General features: G+C 49.3%; 1 protein-coding gene across 1 annotated transcript in view; it reads left to right on the top strand.

Annotated features, from left to right (window-relative positions):
- The window catches only part of LOC136577440 (vomeronasal type-2 receptor 26-like), a 66,739-nt gene that overhangs the window by 22,475 nt on the left and 21,944 nt on the right, over positions 1–22,320 (top strand). Inside the window, exon 2 of the mRNA XM_066577660.1 lies at positions 19,349–19,573. Coding sequence (XP_066433757.1) covers positions 19,349–19,573 — 225 coding nt within the window. The remainder of the gene's footprint in view (positions 1–19,348; positions 19,574–22,320) is intronic.

Here is a 22,320-nt window from a genome sequence, read left to right as displayed (position 1 = left end):
ATATCCCATTGCAGTGCCCAGCACAGCTGATGTAACGTCAACTTTAATGCAGGTGGGCAAAAAATTAATCGGATTACACTGTAGGCGAGGGCCCCAAAAAATTGGTGTACCAACAGTACTAATGTACGTCAGAAAAATTGCCCATGCCCAACCAAGAGGGCAGGTGAAACCCATTAATGGCTTTGGTTAATGTGGCTTAATTTGTAACTAGGCCTGGAGGCAGCCCAGTTAAAAGAAAAATTGGTTCAGGTGCAAGTTTCAACGCTTTAATGAGCATTGAAACGTATAAAAATTATTTACAAAAATTATATGACTGAGCCTTGTGGGCCTAAGAAAAATTGCCCGTTCGGCGTGATTACGTGAGGTTTCAGGAAGAGGAACAGGAGGAGGAGGATGAATATTATACACAGATTGATGAAGCTAAAAGGTCCCCGTTTTTGATGGTGATAGAGAACGATGCTTCCATCCGCAGGTGCAGCCTACGTATTGTTTAGGTATCGCTGCTGTCCGCTGGTGGAGAAGAGAAGTCTGGGGAAATCCAGGCTTTGTTCATCTTGATGAGTGTAAGCCTGTCGGCACTGTCGGTTGAAAGGCGGGTACGCTTATCTGTGATGATTCCCCCAGCTGCACTAAACACCCTCTCTGACAAGACGCTAGCCGCAGGACAAGCAAGCACCTCCAGGGCATACAGCGCGAGTTCAGGCCACGTGTACAGCTTTGACACCCAGTAGTTGTAGGAGGCAAAGGCGTCACGGAGGACGGTCGTGCGATCGGCTACATACTCCCTCACCATCCTTTTACAGTGCTCCCGCCGACTCAGCCTTGACTGGGGAGCGGTGACACAGTCTTGCTGGGGAGCCAGAAAGCTGTCAAAGGCCTTAGAGACTGTTCCCCTGCCTGTGCTGTACATGCTGCCTGATCTCTGCGCCTCCCCTGCTACCTGGCCCTCGGAACTGCGCCTTCGGCCACTAGCGCTGTTGGATGGGAATTTTACCATCAGTTTGTCCGCCAGGGTCCTGTGGTATAGCATCACTCTCGAACCCCTTTCCTCTTCGGGTATGAGAGTGGAAAGGTTCTCCTTATACTGTGGGTTGAGCAGTGTGTACACCCAGTAATCCATAGTGGCCAGAATGCGTGTAACGCGAGGGTCACGAGAAAGGCATCCTAACATGAAGTCAGCCATGTGTGCCAGGGTACCTGTACGCAACACATGGCTGTCCGCACTAGGAAGATCACTTTCAAGATCCTCCTCCTCCTCCTCAGGCCATACACGCTGAAAGGATGACAGGCAAGCAGCATGGGTACCCTCAGCATTGGGCCAAGCTGTCTCTTCCTCCTCCTCCTCACCCTCCTCATGCTCCTCCTCCTCAACGCACTGAGATATAGACAGGAGGGTGCTCTGACTATCCAGCGACATACTGTCTTCCCCCGCCTCTGTTTCCGAGCGCAAAGTGTCTGCCTTTATGCTTTGCAGGGAACTTCTCAAGAGGCATAGCAGAGGAATGGTGACGCTAATGATTGCAGCATCGCCGCTCACCATCTGGGTAGACTCCTCAAAGTTTCCAAGGACCTGGCAGATGTCTACCAACCAGGCCCACTCTTCTGTAAAGAATTGAGGAGGCTGACTCCCACTGCGCCGCCTATGTTGGAGTTGGTATTCCACTATAGCTCTACGCTGCTCATAGAGCCTGGCCAACATGTGGAGCGTAGAGTTTCACCGTGTGGGCACGTCGCACAGCAGTCAGTGGACTGGCAGATTAAACCGATGTTGCAGGGTCCGCAGGGTGGCAGCGTCCGTGTGGGACTTGCGGAAATGTGCGCAGAGCCGGCGTACCTTTCCGAGCAGGTCTGACAAGCGTGTGTAGCTTTTCAGAAAGGGCTGAACCACCAAATTAAAGACGTGGGCCAGGCATGGCACGTACGTGAGGCTGCCGAGCTGCAGAGCCGCCACCAGGTTACGGCCGTTGTCACACACGACCATGCCCGGTTGGAGGCTCAGCGGCGCAAGCCAGCGGTCGGTCTGCTCTGTCAGACCCTGCAGCAGTTCGTAGGCCATGTGCCTCTTCTCTCCTAAGCTGAGTAGTTTCAGCATGGCCTGCTGACGCTTGCCCACCGCTGTGCTGCCACGCCGCGCGACACCGACTGCTGGTGACGTGCTGCTGCTGACACATCTTGATTGCGAGACAGAGGTAGGAGGAGGAGGAGGGTGGTTTAGTGGAGGAAGCATACACCGCCGCAGATACCACCACCGAGCTGGGGCCCGAAATTCTGGGGGTGGGTAGGACGTGAGCGGTCCCAGGCTCTGACTCTGTCCCAGCCTCCACTAAATTCACCCAATGTGCTGTCAGGGAGATATAGTGGCCCTGCCCGCCTGTGCTTGTCCACGTGTCCGTTGTTAAGTGGACCTTGGCAGTAACCGCGTTGGTGAGGGCGCGTACAATGTTGCAAGAGACGTGGTCGTGCAGGGCTGGGACGGCACATCGGGAAAAGTAGTGGCGACTGGAAACTGAGTAGCGCGGAGCCGCCGCCACCATCATACCTTTGAAAGCCTCAGTTTCCACAACCCTATACGGCAGCATCTCCAGGCTGATAAATTTGGCTATGTGCACATTTAACGCTTGAGCGTGCGTGTGCGTGGTGGCGTACTTGCGCTTGCGCTCCAACACTTGCGCTAGCGACGGCTGGACGGTGGGCTGAGAGACATTGGTGGATGGGGCCGAGCACAGCGGAGGTGAGGGTGTGGGTGCAGGCCAGGAGACGGTAGTGCCTGTGTCCTGAGAGGGGGGTTGGATCTCAGTGGCAGGTTGGGGCACAGGGGGAGAGGCAGCGGTGCAAACCGGAGGCGGTGAACGGCCTTCGTCCCACCTTGTGGGGTGCTTGGCCATCATATGTCTGCGCATGCTGGTGGTGGTGAGGCTGGTGGTGGTGGCTCCCCGGCTGATCTTGGCGTGACAAAGGTTGCACACCACTGTTCGTCGGTCGTCTGCACTCTCAGTGAAAAACTGCCAGATCTTTGAGCACCTCGGCCTCTGCAGGGTGGCATGGCGCGAGGGGGCGCTTTGGGAAACAGTTGGTGGATTATTCGGTCTGGCCCTGCCTCTACCCCTGGCCACCGCATTGCCTCTTCCAACCTGCCCTGCTGCTGCACTTGCCTCCCCCTCTGAAGACCTGTCCTCAGTAGGCGTAGCAAACCAGGTGGGGTCAGTCACCTCATCGTCCTGCTGCTCTTCCTCCGAATCCTCCGTGCGCTCCTCCCTCGGACTTACTCCAATTACTACTACCTGAGTGATAGACAACTGTGTCTCATCGTCATCGTCCTCCTCACCCACTGAAAGCTCTTGAGACAGTTGCCGGAAGTCCCCAGCCTCATCCCCCGGACCCCGGGAACTTTCCAAAGGTTGGGCATCGGTCACGACAAACTCCTCCGGTGGGAGAGGAACCATTGCTGGCCATTCTGGGCAGGGGCCCGGGAACAGTTCCTGGGAGTCTGCCTGCTCCTCAGAATGTGTCATTGTAATGGAGTGAGGGGGCTGGGAGGAAGGAGGAGCAGCAGCCAGAGGATTCAGAGCTGCAACAGTGGACGGCGCAGAACTCTGGGTGGTCGATAGATTGCTGGATGCACTTTCTGCCATCCACGACAGGACCTGCTCACACTGCTCATTTTCTAATAAAGGTCTACCACGTGGACCCATTAATTGTGAGATGAATGTGGGGACGCCAGAAACGTGCCTCTCTCCTAATCGCGCAGCAGTCGGCTGCGATACACCTGGGTCAGGAGCTCGGGCTGTGCCCACACCCTGACTTGGGCCTCCGCGTCCTTGCCCGCGTCCGCGTCCACGTCCTCTAGGCCTACCCCTACCCCTCAGCATGCTGTATTACCAGTAGTGCAGAAACAGAACGCTGTAATTAAATGTGCCGCTTATTGGCCTGTGGTTGGAGGCTGACTTCCCTTACGGAACGCACAGCAGAGCCAGGAAACAATTTTGCGCACGCCTGTAGTGAGACATAGGTGCGTATGACTGAGCTAGTGGAATTCACAGCGCAGAAGCAGTCAAGTGGCCAAAGGCCAGTAGTAGGCCTTAAGTATTTTGCTTCTATTTTTTAAAAATGCTGAGCTGATACAGCAGACAGATACTGTAGGCAGCGTATAATATTATGTAAACTGTTTCCCTCTGGCGGGATGACGGCGATCATGTAACAGACACAGCAGATCCAGGAAACAATTTTGCGCAAGCCTGGTGTAACGCTTAGCTGCGTTTTAATTAGGACTACTACCCCCAGCAGATAGATACTGTAGGCAGCGTATAATATTATGTATACTCTTTCCCTCTGGCGGGATGACGGCGATCATGTAACAGAGACAGCAGATCCAGGAAACAATTTTGTGCAAGCCTGCTGTAACGCTTAGCTGCGTATTAATTAGGACTACTACCCCCAGCAGATAGATACTGTAGGCAGCGTATAATATTATGTATACTCTTTCCCTCTGGCGGGATGACGGCGATCATGTAACAGAGACAGCAGATCCAGGAAACAATTTTGCGCAAGCCTGCTGTAACGCTTAGCTGCGTATTAATTAGGACTACTACCCCCAGCAGATAGATACTGTAGGCAGCGTATAATATTATGTATACTCTTTCCCTCTGGCGGGATGACGGCGCTGATGTAACAGAGACAGCAGATCCAGGAAACAATTTTGCGCAAGCCTGCTGTAACGCTTAGCTGCATATTAATTAGGACTACTACCCCCAGCAGATAGATACTGTAGGCAGCGTATAATATTATGTATACTGTTTCCCTCTGGCGGGATGACAGCGATCATGTAACAGAGACAGCAGATCCAGGAAACAATTTTGCGCAAGCCTGATGTAACCCTTAGCTGCGTATTAATTAGGACTACTACCCCCAGCAGATAGATACTGTAGGCAGCGTATAATATTATGTATACTCTTTCCCTCTGGCGGGATGACGGCGATCATGTAACAGAGACAGCAGATCCAGGAAACAATTTTGCGCAAGCCTGCTGTAACGCTTAGCTGCGTATTAATTAGGACTACTACCCCCAGCAGATAAATACTGTAGGCAGCGTATAATATTATGTATACTCTTTCCCTCTGGCGGGATGATGGCGATCTGCACGGCCGATATACAAAAAAAAAAAATTGTGCAACACTGCTAAAAGCAGCCTCAACAGTACTGCACACGGTCAGATGTGGCCCTAAGAAGGACCGTTGGGGGAAGTTATAATGCCTTCCCTGTCTTTCTATTGGCCAGAAAAGCGCGCTAACGTCTCAGAGGTGAAAGTGAAAGTAACTCAAACACCGCGTGGTGCTCGCCTCTAGTAATGATCATCTCGAACACACTAATACTCGAACGAGTATCAAGCTCGGACGAGTACGTTCGCTTATCTCTATTAATTGTTAATCTGGGTATACTGGCATGTAGGAACTATTAGGGGTTGATCCAGTGAACAGTCTGATTGCCATTATGGAGTCAGGAAGGAATTTTTTCCCCAAAAGGGCTAATTGGCTTCTGCTCTTGGTTTTTTTTGCCTTCCTCTGGATCAACACAGTAGGATAGACAGGCTGGACTAGATGGACAATGTCTTCATTCGGCCTAACAAACTATGTTAACTCCCACCAGACAACCTGTAAAATGCACACGGTCACAGGTAGCCGTTAGAACGAGTCTTTATTTTAATTTTTCTTTAAAAAAGAATACAGACTATATAGCGTGTATATGACTTCCCCTCTATCAGTGGCTGTGGCCGTACGCTGTGCCTGAAGCTGACGGCAGACAGAGAGCGGTGTAAATAATTATGGAATTATTGGCGTACAGTTGGGGGCTGACAGCGGTATTGTAAGGCTAACTCCAGGCAGAAACAAAGAATACGCAGGGCTGCAAACTGGCCAAGCCGTTCAATAGTGATGCACTACAACTCCGACCAGACATCCAGTAAAATGCACACGGTCACAGGTAGCCGTAAGAAGGAGCTTTTTAAAAAAATTTTTTGAAAAAGAATATAGATTATATAGCGTGTATATGAATTTCCCTCTATCAGTGGCTGTGGGTGTACGCTGTGCCTGAAGCTGACGGCAGACACAGACCGGTGTAAAAAATTATGGAATTATTTGCATGCAGTTGGAGGCTGACAGCGGTTATGTAACGCTAACTCCAGGCAGAAACAAAGAATACAGAAGGCTGCAAACAGGCCCAGCTGTGCAATAGTGATGCACTGCAACTCCCACCAGACACACAGCAAATTACAGACGGTCAGAGCTAGCCATAAGAAGGATCTTTTTTTTTACATTTAAAAAAAAAAGAATACCGGCCATATAGCGTGTATATGACTTTTCTTCTATGAGTGGTTGTGGCTGTACGCTGTGCATGAAGTTGACGGCAGACACAGAGCGGTGTAAATAATTATGGAATTATGTGCGTACAGTTGGAGGCTGAGAGCGGTATTGTGACGCTAACTCCAGGCAAAAGCAAAGAATACGGAAGGCTGCAAACAGGCCCAGCCGTGCAATAGTGATGCACTACAACTCCGACCAGACACCCAGTAAATTTCAGATGGTCAGGGGTAGCCCAACGAGGACGTACAGTTGGAGGCTGACAGCGGTTATGTAACACAAACTGCAGCCAGAAAAAAATTATACGGAAGGCTGGAAAAAGGTCTGACTCTGCAATAGTGATGCACTACAACACCCAGCAGCCACGCAGTAAAATGCACACGGTCACAGGTAGCCCTAAGAGGGACCGTTGGGGTTCTTGTAGATAGGATTCTACACTACTACTGCCCCTGTCTCACCAGCACTGTCCCTATACTCTGTATAATTGACTGCAGACTGAGAACGCTATAGCTGTAATAGCCTGCACAGTCCGAGATGAAAACAAAACTTGGTGCACAACTGCTCCCAGCAGCCACAAAAGTAATGCACACGGTCAGATGTGGCCCTAAGAAGGACCGTTGGGGTTCTTGAAGACGCTAACACACTCCCTATAGCAGCAGCAACACTCTCCCTGATCTCTGCCAGCGTGTGTCTGAGGCGAGCCGCGGGCGAGACCGCTTTAAATACTCGGTGGTCACTTGATCTCACCAGCCACTCACTGCAGGGGGGTGGGAAAGGGCTGGCACGTCACAGGAGGAAGTTGTAATGCCTTCCCCGCATGTCTATTGGCTAGAAAATGGCGCTAAACATGCAGGGAAGGAAATGTACCCTAGTACTCGAACGAGCATCAAGCTCGGACAAATATGCTCGCTCATCTCTACCTGCAACGTTTTGACTGCTATGAGCAGACTTTTTCAAGCTTTTTCAAGCTTATAGAGAGCCTGCTTCCACCATGGCATCTAGACAGATTCAGTTTTCTTGAAGACATATTTTCATGGAATATACCCATATGCCAGACTATTGGACGGCGTCTCTTAATTTCGAGGCTATTGGAATTTTATTAAAAATCAACTCCTAGACCTTCTGTATAAAGTGCCAACTACGCCAAATTATTTTTGCCAAGTTTTTATTAATTAAGGTACTGGTCATTAGCTGGGGAAGCGCCAGCAAAGACAGAGGGCCCCTGGGAAATTCTAAACACTAAGTGGGTGTCTCCTGCCACAGGTACAGAGCTTCTAACCCAATTGGGGCTCCCCAGCCTATTAACCCCTTAGTGATGGCCCAATACTGTTTTTACGTACTGCCATTGCAGGACATGTATGGAGTTAGATAGCGCCTCCATACAGCATGGGCGTCAGCTGTTTGCTGCAATGAATCGAACAGCCGATCGCAGCTGTAAACCCTTTAAATGCCACTGTCAATTCTGACAGCAGCATAAAAATACCCCGACCGATGTTTGGGGGTCCCGTATGCCAACCCCCTCCTCGCGCGGTAAGATCGGGGGAGCCATGCAGACATCATGGCAGCCAGAGGCCTTCTGAAAGGTCCCATGGCAGACTGCTCATCAAGCTGTCCCCGAAGGGTGGCTTGGTAGGTTGCCTGTCAGAATTCAGTATGATGTAATGCTGTGGCATTACATTATATTGTTGGAGCAAACAAAGCATCGCTGGTTGTGGGCCTCCCTGGGGACTAAAAGTGTAAAAATAAAAACAAAAAAGTTTTACTAATTATTAAAAAAAAGTTATAAAACAAAAAAAAAAACCTTTTTCCATATTTGCAATATAACAATTACATAATAAAGCAACTATACATGTTTGGTGTCGCTGCGTCCGTAAAAGTCTGATCTATCAAAGTAATGCATTATTTACCCCGCCCGGTGAACATCGTCCAAAATAAAAATGAATAGAGAACGCCAGAAATGTGCTTTTAGTCACCCGGTAGCCAAGAAAAAATGTAATTTTTTAAAAGTGATAAAAAAGTCCTTTGTATTCAAAACTGGTACAAATGGAAATGACAGGACGTCCCACACAAAATGAGCCATCACACAAATATGTTGACGGAAAACTTAAAAAGTGATTGTGCCCAGAAAATAAAAGAGAAACAAAATAAAAATAATAATAAAAAAAAATTAATAACTTAAAAAAAATACAGTACAGCAAAAAATTATAAATTTGGTATCGTAGTAATCATATTGACCATAGAATAAAGTTATCAGGTCATTTTTGCTACAGTTTTTGCGCCATAGAAACAAGAAGCACCGAAAGATGGCAGAATGTTCTTTTTTTTCCCCATTTCTCTCCACTTAGAATGTTTTAAATAGAGATGAGCGAACGTACTCGTCCGAGCTTGATATTCGTGCGAATATTAGGGTGTTCGGGATGCTCGTTACTCGTAACGAGTACCACGCGGTGTTCCGGTTACTTTCAGTTTCCTCTCTGAGACGTTAGCGCGCTTTTCTGGCCAATTGAAAGACAGGGAAGGCATTACAACTTCCCCCTGTGACGTTCAAGCCCTATACCACCCCCCTGCTGTGAGTGGCTGGGGCGATCAGATGTCACCCGAGTATAAAAATCGGCCCCTCCCGCGGCTCGCCACACATGCCTTGTGAGTTAGCTGAGGGACAGTGGTATCGTGCTGGAGCTGCTGTAGGGAGAGCGTTAGGAGTTAGTGTAGGCTTCAAGAACCCCAACGGTCCTTCTCAGGGCCACATCTAATAGTGTGCAGTACTGTGTTAGCACTGTATTTTTTTTTTTTTTTTCAAAATTGGATCTGCAGAGCATTGCGCCCTGCAATAGGGACAGAAGTGGTGGTTAGGCAGGGAGAGTGTTAGCAGTGAGTGTAGGCTTGAAGAACCCCAACGGTCCTTTCTAGGGCCACATCTATCCGTGTGCAGTACTGTCCAGGCTGCTGTTAGCAGTGTTGCATATTTTTTTTTTTCTCAAAACCGGCTGTGCAGACCATTGCACCCGGCATTAATACTACAGGGATAGAATTGTGTAGGCAGGGCCAGAAGACATACATTATTCATTGAATAGACGCAGTGTGGCTTGTCCTTTGAAAAACAAGGGAAAAAATTGTATTTCGCCTGCCTCTGACAGTCCTCAGGGCTCTGGGTACGTGTGTGCTGCGTGCAGAACGTTTAAAAAAATCAGACGCAGCCAGCTACGTTTTACTGCAGGCTTGCGCCAATTTTTTTCCTGCATGGGAAATCCCTGATCTGCTGGAGCCAATAACTTTGCATCACTGCAGTTCTCTGACACATTTGCAGGGCCACAACACAGTTATTAAACTTAGTAGTATTCATTGAATACACGCAGTGTGGCTTGTCCTTTGAAAAACAAGGGAAAAAATTCTATTTTGGCTGCAGGCTTGCGCCAATTTCTTCCCTAGCTTGGAAATCACTGGTAATACAGCATGCTGAGGGGTAGGGGTAGGCCGAGAGGACGTGGACGCGGCCGAGGACGCGTAGACCCAAGTGAGGGTGTGGGCACAGGCCGAGCTCCTGATCCAGGTGTGTCGCAGCCGACTGCTGCGCGATTAGGAGAGAGGCACGTTTCTGGCGTCCCCACATTCATCGCCCAATTAATGGGTCCACGCGGGAGACCTTTATTAGAAAATGAGCAGTGTGAGCAGGTCCTGTCGTGGATGGCAGAAAGTGCTTCGAGCAAGCTATCATCCACCCAGAGTTCTGCGCCGTCCAGTGCTGCAAATCCGAATCCTCTGTCTGCTGCTCCTCCTTCCTCCCAGCCTCCTCACTCCACTACAATGACACATGCTCAGGAGCGGGAAGACTCCCAGGAACTGTTCTCGGGCCCCTGCTCAGATTGGGCAGCAGTGGTTCCTCTCCCACCAGATGAGTTTATCGTCACTGATGCACAACCATTGGAAAGTTCCCGGGGTCCGGGGGATGAGGCTGGGGACTTCCGGCAACTGTCTCAAGACCTTTCAGTGGGTGAGGAGGACGATGACGATGAGACACAGTTGTTTTGCAGTGAGGTAGTAGTAAGGGCAGTAAGTCCGAGGGAGGAGCGCACAGAGGATTCGGAGGAAGAGCAGCAGGACGATGAGGTGACTGACCCCACCTGGTGTGCAACGCCTACACAGGACAGGTCTTCAGAGGGGGAGGCACGGGCAGCAGCAGGGCAGGTTGCAAGAGGCAGTGCGGTGGCCAGGTGTAGAGGCAGGGCCAGACCAAATAATCCACCAACTGTTTCCCAAAGCACACCCTCGCGCCATGCCACCCTGCAGAGGCCGAGGTGCTCTAAGGTCTGGCAGTTTTTCACCGAGACGCCTGACAACCGACGAACAGTGGTGTGCAACCTTTGTCGCGCCAAGATCAGCCGGGGAGCCACCACCAACAGCCTCACCACCACCAGCATGCGCAGACATATGATGGCCAAGCACCCCACAAGGTGGGACGAAGGCCGTTCACCGCCTCCGGTTTGCACCGCTGCCTCTCCCCCTGTGCCTCAACCTGCCACTGAGATCCAACCCCCCTCTCAGGACACAGGCACTACCGTCTCCTGGCCTGCACCCACACCCTCACCTCCGCTGTCCTCGGCCCCATCCACCAATGTCTCGCACCGCACAGTCCAGCCGTCGCTAGCGCAAGTGTTGGAGCGCAAGCGCAAGTACGCCGCCACGCACCCGCACGCTCAATCGTTAACCGTCCACATAGCCAAATTTATCAGCCTTGAGATGCTGCCGTATAGGGTTGTGGAAACGGAGGCTTTCAAAGCTATGATGGCGGCGGCGGCCCCGCGCTACTCAGTTCCCAGTCGCCACTACTTTTCCCGATGTGCCGTCCCAGCCCTGCACGACCACGTCTCCCGCAACATTGTACGCGCCCTCACCAATGCGGTTAGTGGCAAGGTCCACTTAACTACGGACACGTGGACAAGCACAGGCGGGCAGGGCCACTACATCTCCCAGACGGCACATTGGGTGAATTTAGTGGAGGCTGGGACAGAGTCAGAGCCTGGGACCGCTCACGTCCTACCCACCCCCAGAATTGCGGGCCCCAGCTCGGTGGTGGTATGTTCGGCGGTGTATGCTTCTTCCACTAAAGCACCCTCCTCCTCCTCCTCCTCCTCAACCTCTGTCTCGCAATCTAGATGTGTCAGCAGCAGCAGGACGTCGCCAGCAGTCGGTGTCGCGCGGCGTGGCAGCACAGCGGTGGGCAAGCGTCAGCAGGCCGTGCTGAAACTACTCAGCTTAGGAGATAGGAGGCACACGGCCCACGAACTGCTGCAGGGTCTGACAGAGCAGACCGACCGTTGGCTTGCGCCGCTGAGCCTCCAACCGGGCATGGTCGTATGTGACAACGGCCGTAACCTGGTGGCGGCTCTGCAGCTCTGCAGCTCGGCAGCCTCACGCACGTGCCATGCCTGGCCCACGTCTTTAATTTGGTGGTTCAGCACTTTCTGAAAATCTACCCACGCTTGTCAGACCTGCTCGTAAAGGTGCGCCGGCTCTGCGCACATTTCCGCAAGTCCCACACGGACGCTGCCACCCTGCGCACCCTGCAACATCGGTTTAATCTGCCAGTGCACCGACTGCTGTGCGACGTGCCCTCATGGTGGAACTCTACGCTCCACATGTTGGCTAGGCTCTATGAGCAGCGTAGAGCTATAGTGGAATACCAACTCCAACATGGGCGGCGCAGTGGGAGTCAGCCTCCTCAATTCTTTTCAGAAGAGTGGGCCTGGTTGGCAGACATCTGCCAGGTCCTTCGAAACTTTGAGCAGTCTACCCAGGTGGTGAGCGGCCATGCTGCAATCATTAGCGTCACCATTCCTCTGCTATGCATCTTGAGAAGTTCCCTGCAAACCATAAAGGCAGCCGCTTTGCGCTCGGAAACAGAGCCGGGGGAAGGCAGTATGTCGCTGGATAGTCAGAGCACCCTCCTGTCTATATCTCAGCGTGTTCAGGAGGAGGAGGAGGAGCATGAGGAGGATGAGGAGGAGGGGGAAGAGACAGCTTGGCCCACTGCTGACGGTACCCATGCTGCTTGCCTGTCATCATTTCAGCATGTATGGCCGGAGGAGGAGGATCCTTCCCACTCTCATTCCCGAAGAGCAAAGGGGTTCGAGAGTGTTACTATACCACAGGACCCTGGCGGACAAGCTGATGGTAAAATTCCCATCCGACAGCGCTAGTGGCAGAAGGCGCAGTTCCGAGGGCCAGGTAGCAGGGGAGGTGCGGAGATCGAGCAGCATGTACAGCCCAGGCAGTGCAACAGTCTTTAAGGGCCTGGACAGCTTTATGGTTCCCCACCAAGACTGTGTCACTGCTCCCCAGTCAAGGCTGAGTCGGTGGGAGCACTGTAAAAGGATGGTGAGGGAGTACGTAGCCGATCGCACGACCGTCCTCCGTGACGCCTCTGTCACCTACAACTACTGGGTGTCGAAGCTGGACACATAGCCTGAACTAGCGCTGTATGCCCTGGAGGTGCTTGCTTGTCCTGCGGCTAGCGTCTTGTCGGAAAGGGTGTTTAGTGCGGCTGTGGGAATCATCACAGATAAGCGTACCTGCCTGTCAACCGACAGTGCCGACAGGCTAACACTCATCAAGATGAACAAAGCCTGGATTTCCCCAGACTTCTCTTCTCCACCAGTGGACAGCAGCGATACGTAAGCAATACGTAGGATGGAAGCTACGTTCTCTCTCACCATCCAAAACAGGGACATTTCTGCTTCATCAATCTGTGTCTGATATTCCTCCTCCTCCTCCTGCTCCTCCTCCTGAAACCTCACGTAATCACGCTGAACGGGCAATTTTTCTTAGGGCCACAAGGCTCACTCATCTAATTTTTCTAAACAATTTTTATATGTTTCAATGCTCTTAAAAGCGTTGAAACTTTAACTTGAACCAATTTTTAGTTAAACGGGGCTGCCTCCAGGCCTAGTTACCACTTAAGCCACATTAACCAAAGCGATTAATAGGTTTCACCTGTCATCTTGGTTGGGCATGGCCAATTTTTACTGAGGTACATTAGTACTGTTGGTACACCAATGTTTTGGGGCCCTCACCTACAGTGTAATCATAGCAATTTGTATGTTCTTCGCCTGCACTCATGGTACAGAAGTGTGTGTGGCGTTGGCCTACACTTTAGCTACATAAATGTAACTTGGGCCTTGGCTATACTGCAGCTACTGAAATGGAACTAAGACTGCGCTCCCACTATACTGCTGCTTCGGAATTGTTCCTGGGGCCTGTGTAGGCTGCTAGTATTACTGAAATGGAACGAAGACTGCGCTCCCACTATACTGCTGCTTCAGAATTGTTACTGGGGCCTGTGTAGGCTGCTACTATTACTGAAATGGAACTAAGACTGTGCTCCCCCTATAATGCTGCTAGTGATATGTTAGTGGGGCCTGTCGCTAATGCTACGGCTGAAATGTTACTAACTCTGGGCTCTGCCTATACCGCTGCTAATGGTATGTCTCTGGGGTGTGGAAACAGAGGCTTCCCAAAGACATGATGGCGGCGAGGCCATTTCCCACCAACGCTGTTACTGTTAAGGTGCATATAACCACGGACACATGGAGAGGACACGTAGTGCCTCAAAAACATCCCCCGCCACGGCCCACTTAATCCTGGCCACATTCCGAAAACCAACAAAATAAAACCGTGCTACTAGGTCCGCAGTCACCACCACATTACCACCAATGCGGTTACTGTTAAGGTACATATTACCAGTCTGACTGGGGCATGCAGTGTGGGCCGAAGCCCACCTGCATTAAGCACGAAATTACTACCTCAGCTGTGTTGGGCAATGCAATGGGATATTTTTGTGTATCTCTGGTGGGTTCCAGGGAGCCACCCATGCTGTAGGTGCACACGGAGTTTAACCTACATGTGTCCACTTGTAAAGAACCCCAGTCTGACTGGGGCATGCAGTGTGGGCCGAAGCCCACCTGCATTAAGCACGACATTACTACCTCAGCTGTGTTGGGCAATGCAATGGGATATTTCTATGTACCGCCGGTGGCTTCCTGGCACCCACCCATGCTGTGGGTCCACAGGGAATTATAAATGCATCTGTTTCCACTTGTAAAGAACCCCAGTCTGACTGGGGCATGCAGTGTGGGCCGAAGCCCACCTGCATTAAGCACGACATTACTACCTCAGCTGTGTTGGGCAATGCAATGGGATATTTTTGTGTATCGCCGGTGGGTTCCAGGGAGCCACCCATGCTGTAGGTGCACACGGAGTTTAACCTACATGTGTCCACTTGTAAAGAACCCCAGTCTGACTGGGGCATGCAGTGTGGGCCGAAGCCCACCTGCATTAAGCACGACATTACTACTTCAGCTGTGTTGGGCAATGCAATGGGATATTTCTATGTACCGCCGGTGGCTTCCTGGCACCCACCCATGCTGTGGGTCCACAGGGAATTATAAATGCATCTGTTTCCACTTGTAAAGAACCCCAGTCTGACTGGGGCATGCAGTGTGGGCCGAAGCCCACCTGCATTAAGCACGACATTACTACCTCAGCTGTGTTGGGCAATGCAATGGGATATTTTTGTGTATCGCCGGTGGGTTCCAGGGAGCCACCCATGCTGTAGGTGCACACGGAGTTTAACCTACATGTGTCCACTTGTAAAGAACAGCAGTCTGACTGGGGCATGCAGTGTGGGCCGAAGCCCACCTGCATTAAGCATGACATTACTACCTCAGCTGTGTTGGGCAATGCAATGGGATATTTTTGTGTATCGCCGGTGGGTTCCAGGGAGCCACCCATGCTGTAGGTGCACACGGAGTTTAACCTACATGTGTCCACTTGTAAAGAACCCCAGTCTGACTGGGGCATGCAGTGTGGGCCGAAGCCCACCTGCATTAAGCACGACATTACTACCTCAGCTGTGTTGGGCAATGCAATGGGATATTTCTATGTACCGCCGGTGGCTTCCTGGCACCCACCCATGCTGTGGGTCCACAGGGAATTATAAATGCATCTGTTTCCACTTGTAAAGAACCCCAGTCTGACTGGGGCATGCAGTGTGGGCCGAAGCCCACCTGCATTAAGCACGACATTACTACCTCAGCTGTGTTGGGCAATGCAATGGGATATTTTTGTGTATCGCCGGTGGGTTCCAGGGAGCCACCCATGCTGAAGGTGCACACGGAGTTTAACCTACATGTGTCCACTTGTAAAGAACCGCAGTCTGACTGGGGCATGCAGTGTGGGCCGAAGCCCACCTGCATTAAGCATGACATTACTACCTCAGCTGTGTTGGGCAATGCAATGGGATATTTTTGTGTATCGCCGGTGGGTTCCAGGGAGCCACCCATGCTGTCGGTCGACAGGGACTTCACAATAGGGAGTTGTACCTGCCTGTGTCTATGAATTTAAAAAGCCCGGTCTGACTGGGGCATGCAGAGACACCTTGACAGAATGAATAGTGTGTGGCACATAGGTTCCCCATTGCTATGCCCACGTGTGCAGCTCCTGATGGCGGTGGCACAGGATTCTATTTCTCATTGCTTCTGTACAGCATTGTGGGCTATCGCCCCGCCCCTTTTAAAGAGGGTCGCTGCCTAGCCGTGCCAACCCTCTGCAGTGTGTGCCTGCGGTTCCTCCTCATGGCAGACGCACTTCTAAATAGACATGAGGGTGGTGTGGCATGAGGGCAGCTGAAGGCTGCGCAGGGACACTTTGGTGTGCGCTGTGGGGGGGAGGGGGGTTGGGCAGCATGTAACCCAGGAGAAGTGGCAGCGGAGTGTCATCCAGGCAGTGATTGTGCTTTGTTGTAGCTAGTGTGGTGCTTAGCAAAGGTATGCCATGCTAATGAGGGCTTTTCAGAAGTAAAAGTTGTTGGGAGGGGGTGGGCCCACTCTTTCCAGTATTGTGGCTTAATAGTGGGACCTGGGAACCTGAGATGCAGCCCAACATGTAGCCCCTCGCCTGCCCTATTCGTTGCTGTGTCGTTCCCATCACTTTCTTGAATTGCCCAGATTTTCACACAAGGAAACCTTAGCGAGCATTGGCGAAATACAAAAATGCTCGGGTCGCCCATTGACTTCAATGGGGTTCGTTACTCGAAACGAACCCTCGAGCATCGCGAAAAGTTCGTCCCGAGTAACGAGCACCTGAGCATTTTGGTGCTCATTCATCTCTAGTTTTAAACGTTTTTCAGTGCATTATATGGTTCAATAAATAGTACAATTGAAAAATACAACTTGTTCCACAAAAAACAAGCCCTCATACAGCGACGTCGATGGATAAATAAAGGAGTTACGATTTTTTAAAAGGGAGAAGGAAAAGCCGAAAATGGAAAAAAGCAAAAAAGCTCCGTCACTAAGGGGTTAAACAAAGTAACACATTTTCTACACAACCTAGCATTATGTAAACAGTGAATGCACGCTGTGAAAAACAGTGTGGATGTGTTATCAGTCTGAGGCCTCCTGCGCACGGCGGGAAATTCCGCAGCAGGATTTCCCGCAGTATTTCCACCTGCGTCCGCTTCCATAGGGTTGCATTAGACATGCACACAGCCTTGATTTGACCGCATGAAAACACGTGCGGCAAATAAAATTGCGGCCCCGCAGAAGCCGCACAGAAATGTCACTGGTGACGCGCCTGTTCCTCTCTGTGCATGTCCCGGCTTGGTGGCAGCCGGCACATCACAGAGCGGAGGAGACGCTGGAGCAGGTGAACCGCAGCGGTCACCGCAGGGGCACGGCTCACATCCCGCTGTGAGAATTCTCACAGTGGGATTCAACTCGGCCGTCTGCAGGAGGCCTGAAACGCACATAGTCTGGAGTGGCCAACCCCTAAATACATATGAGATACAGTAATAAGATTTATTCCCAGATAATGGTTGTAGTTTACCCAGAAATGTGCAACGTGAATCTGCAACAAAAATACATTGTATAGGCTACAAAATGTATTCATGGCTGAAACAATACAAATTGGTGGCTGCAAATAGCCATCTTAACCACTCTTATCACAATAAGCTTTCCAAATCTTTTTTTTTTTAAAGTACACGTTGCCATTCTAAAAACAAGCCCTCATACAGGAAAGCACAGCCCTCGGAATGGGGTGAGAAAAATCAATAGATTCCTAAGTTTCATAATACTGGTATTGGCATGGCCCTTAAAGGGGTTGTCCAGTTGTAAACTATTAATAGCCTAGAGCCACACAGCTGTTCACTGAGGATACCTCACTAGGGCACTGAGATTTCTGCAGGAGACAGACACCTCCATTCTTACAGCAGTGGCCAGGCTTGGTATTGCAAGCAAATTTACTTTTCATTTTAATAAGAATTTGTCTTGCAATAGAATGCCTGGCCACTACAGTAAGAACAGAGCTGTCTCCTTCCTGCAGAAGTCAGATGAGGGCACTGGTGAAAACCTCATCATCAGGGTCCTGTTTCACAGACCCTATCTACTGTTGATAACCTGTCCTGAGAAAAGGCTGTAAATAATTTAGAACTGGATGACCACTTTAATAGGGTTTTGCTGTGATTGGCTCAGCGCAGGGACCAATCAGGGGCAGCTCTCAGCTGAATGGCAGCTGAGAGCTGCCCCTGATTGGTCCCTGTGCTCATCCAATCAGAGGCAGCTCTCACTCACACATTCATGAATTCATGAATGGGTGAGTGAGAGCTGCCTCTGATTGGTGAGAGCTGTGACCAATCAGAGACAGCCCATTTAGCAGGCGGGGATTTTAAATCCCCACTTGCTGAATACTACAGAAAGCAGTTCAGGAGAACTGCCGGCCAGAGGCAGCTGAACTCTGGCTACAGTGGAAAGGTGAGTATAAATTTTTTTTATTTTTTTTACACATTTTAAGATGATTTTCAGGTAAGGGTTTATATTTTTAAGCCCTTCCCGAAAATTCATCCCGCGCTAGCCGGCAGCCCATTGCTTTCAATGGAGCCGGCTGTATTGCCGGCTCCATTGAATTCAATGGTCAGTGCTCGTTTAATCGAGACGAGTACCGTGTGGTGCTCGTCTCGAGTAACGAGCATCTCGAGCACCCTAATACTCGAACAAGCATCAAGCTCGGACGAGTATGCTCGCTCATCTCTAATAAATACCTATGTACTTCAATATTGAGGATTCATATCCCTTATTCTCGTTCATCACGAATGGAGGTCATCCTCTGTTCCTCAGCTATCTTTTGTCTTTATGGTGTGTAATCAGCGTTCTTTCTTTAGTATACCCTGAGTGCAGGAGTTCTTTTTTCACTTCTGGTTAGCCATTTTATTAGTGACTTCAGAGAACTTGAACAGTTAAGGAGGCAAGGGGAGAGGCGAGGCACCTAATAAGTGGAGATAGAGGCATTTTTCTCTAACATATATTGCAAATCTTTTTTTCATATATGTTTGTACTGCTGATTTAGGCCTCCTGCAGATGGTTGGGTCGGATCTCACTGCGAGAATTCTCGCAGCAGTATCCGACCCGTGCCCCTGCAGTGACCGCTGCGGCTCACCTGCTCCTGGCGTCTCCTCTCTCTGCTATGTGCAGGCTGCCACCCAGCCAGCGCATGTGCTGAGCAGAGCTGGCATGTCACTAGTGATGTTTCTGTGCGAGCCTCTGCGAGACCCGAACAGAAATAGTACATGGCGTCATTTATTTTCTGTGCGTTTTTTCTCACGCACAAATTGTGGCTGCGTGCATAGGATTGCATTATTTACAGCAATCCTATGACAGCGGGCACGGGTGGAAATTCTGCTGGAAATCCCTCCACGGAATTTCCACCTGTCTACAGAAGGCCTTATGAAAAGTTGTTTGTAATCAGAAATACTCTTTAACTTAGAGTCAAACATTTAATGTTATCATGGAGATTAACAAGAAGCCCTAAGGTCCTTTATGTAGTTTTCTCTGTCTGTATATTTTACACTCTTGCATGATGATGAATGTGGATTTTGATCACATTTGGTTTCTAGATTTTGTGTCCTTCTAAATTGTAAACCGGCCCTTCATCTCATGTATTCTTTGCAGCTCAATCGTTATATGAGGACAATTAATTTTATAACTCCTGGGGGAGAATTGATTTACCTGGATGATAAAGGAAATGGTCCTGTAAGATTTGATCTGGTAAATTATAATGTACATTCTAACGGTACTGTGGAGAAACATCTAGTCGGACACTTCCATGAAGACAATGGTCATCGGCAGTTTACCATTAATGACAGTTTAATCCTTTGGAATCCACGATTTCTCCAGGTGATAACAGGTTTTCTTGTTTCAGCTGTGAACACTTAGAGAAAATTGCTGTTATCTATTGTAAGCAGAGAAGCCTGGGACATAACCCCTAATGAATATTCATGAGCAGCCATTTTATTAAGACACATTAGGAAGATCACATTATAAGATTTACAAAATAATAACCCTCATATAGTGCAGGATCTGCAGGTTTAATTTTTTGAAAATAATCCAAAAGGGAAATTTTGTTAATTTTATTAAACTTTATTTAGCTTTTTGTCCAACAAAATGTCCCATGTTTGATCTGATTTGTGTTTTTATCTTAAAATGCATAACAATGCTTTGGAATACTTTTGTATGTCCGCTACCAAGAGCCGGAGCATAACAATGCACATGAATCTGTTACATAAGACCTGTGGCCCTATTATTGAAATGTTTCCTAGTGGGTGTGTTTTCAGGGGGCCAAATTAATGTTAATTGTCGAGCTGACTTTGCTAACAAAACAAATACAATTCTGAATTTGATAGGAAGTGGTCTGTCTTTATTAGCGCTACATCTCAATTGATAGGGTAAAATAAAAGAGAACATATTCTTGGGAGACTGGTGCTGATAACGTCAAGGTCTCCATTCTGGATTTTCTATACCACTTTATCAAGACTAAGATATTAGTTTTGAAAGGCTCTTACTTAATGGAAAATCACAAGGTTTATGATATAACAGACAGAAGATATAAAATGGATCAATATTTACTGCTCTCACATTTCCCCCCTTTTTGCGACTGTTTCCTCATGTTTCATAGCCCCCAAATTTAGCATGATTTCCATTCTCATCCCAGAAATTTGAGCTAACCACTAAGAAACAAGTTGCTTTACCTAACGTCTGTGTTCTAGGATATATATAGCATAAGGAAACATGATGCGGCCATTTAGTTATGTCGGGATTGGATTTCCTTTAATAACATGAGTTGCAAATCTGTGTAATTGTTGACCCGTGAACCAATTACATAATCCAGTGCATTAGGTATGCACTGAATTCAACAGCACAGGAGTAGACAACTATAGAGAACACAAGTATACAGAAAAGTAGGCAAAGTCAAGATGTAGTGAACCAGGAATCGGAAAGCAAATCAAACCATTCCTGGTCCAGCCTGAGTGTCTGTAATAACTTATTTTAATATGTTGCATATTATTATGAATAGATTCCAAATCATCAGCTAGCTTTAAACATCACATATCTTCAAAATTTTCACTGAATACCATCAATTGTATCTCTGTTCTGTAGAGCAGCTTTTTCAGTACCTTGTACATCCAACAGTAATAAGTGAAGAGCCTGTTAGATAGCTGTGGGGGCTCTTGCCATATTACAAGCTATACCCGGCTATTAGTTATTGCTAGTCCCCAGACCCCACCATTGCAACTTCTAGAGCTACTACTTCACTATTACTCAACAGTCTGGGAGGTCTCTTACAGGTGTCTTCTACCTGACAGGATTGCATTGTTGTTCTAAATTGTAGTGCGGTGTTTGTTGTATGAGAATACCGAAGTGTGACAAAATACAAAACATTCTAGCATTATTCACTCTTGGACAGCTGATTGATCGCCTAGCACTATTGTGCATTGGTTAGTAACAACATTCAATTAAAGGGGTAGTCCCGTTGTGACAAGTACATGTATGCACTTCTGTATGGCCATTACAATGCACTTTGTAGTATACTTTGTGTGTTGTATATGAGCCATACAGAAGGTCTGTACATACCTACAGGGATGCTCTCTCTGTTTGAGGTTCCCGTTGTCCCTGGGTCCAACACATTCTTCCAGCTGGCTTCTCCACTTGTCGGGCATGTCCAGTAGAGTTTGCCGGCCTGTGGACGAGCCTGGTACAGTTTGCGCATGCGCAGTAGTTGCAATCAGGCTGTGATTGGGCTTTATTCCTGGACAGTCACGGCGAGGATCAGAAGTGTCCAGCGGTGACTATCAAGTGGTGGGGAATAATTGTTACAGGATGTGTGTGCTGTCAGTGTAGTTGTGGGGGTGAGGGGCAGGGGGTGCTGTCAGTGTACTTGGGGGGAAGGAGTGGGGGGCTATCAGTGTACTTGTGGGGGAAGGAGTGGGGGGTGCTATCAGTGTACTTGTGGGAGGAGGGTCAGAGGGTGCTGTCAGTGTGCTTGTGGGGGAAGGAGTGGAGGGTGCTATCAGTGTACCTGTGGGGGTAGGGGGGGGGGTAGGGATACTTGTGTGTTTGGCGGGTGCTGTCAGTGTACTTGTGGGGGAGTCTGGGGGTTCTGTCAGTGTACTTGTGGAGGGTGCTGTCAATGTACTTGTGTGTGGGGGCAGGTGGTGCTGTCAATGTACTTGCTGCATTGGGCAAGTGCTGGGGAAACCATTAAGGGTTACTAGTACTGCTGGTGCTATTATCGGGGGTCACTATTACTGCTAGGCCAATTATTGGGGGTCACTACTACTGCTTGGGCAACTACTGGGGGTCACTATTTCTGCTTGGGCAATTGTTAAGGGTAACTGCCCAAGCAGTGATAGTGACCCTCAATAATTGCCCCAGCAGTGATAGTGACTCCCAATAATTGCCCCAGTAGGGATAGTGATCCCCAATAGTTATGACTGCTGGAGCAATTAGTGTTGGTCTCTATCACTGCTGGGGCAATTATCAGGGGTTGCTACCTCTGCAGGGACAATTACTACAGGTCATTATTTCTGATGTGACTATAATTGTTGGGGCACTATCACTGCTGTAGCTAATATTGTGGGGGCACT

The sequence above is a fragment of the Eleutherodactylus coqui genome, chromosome 1 (assembly GCF_035609145.1).
Source record: "Eleutherodactylus coqui strain aEleCoq1 chromosome 1, aEleCoq1.hap1, whole genome shotgun sequence".
Classification (NCBI taxonomy): Eukaryota; Metazoa; Chordata; class Amphibia; order Anura; family Eleutherodactylidae; genus Eleutherodactylus; species Eleutherodactylus coqui.
Note: the sequence above shows the minus strand (reverse complement) of the source record. Positions and strands in the feature narration are given on the sequence as shown.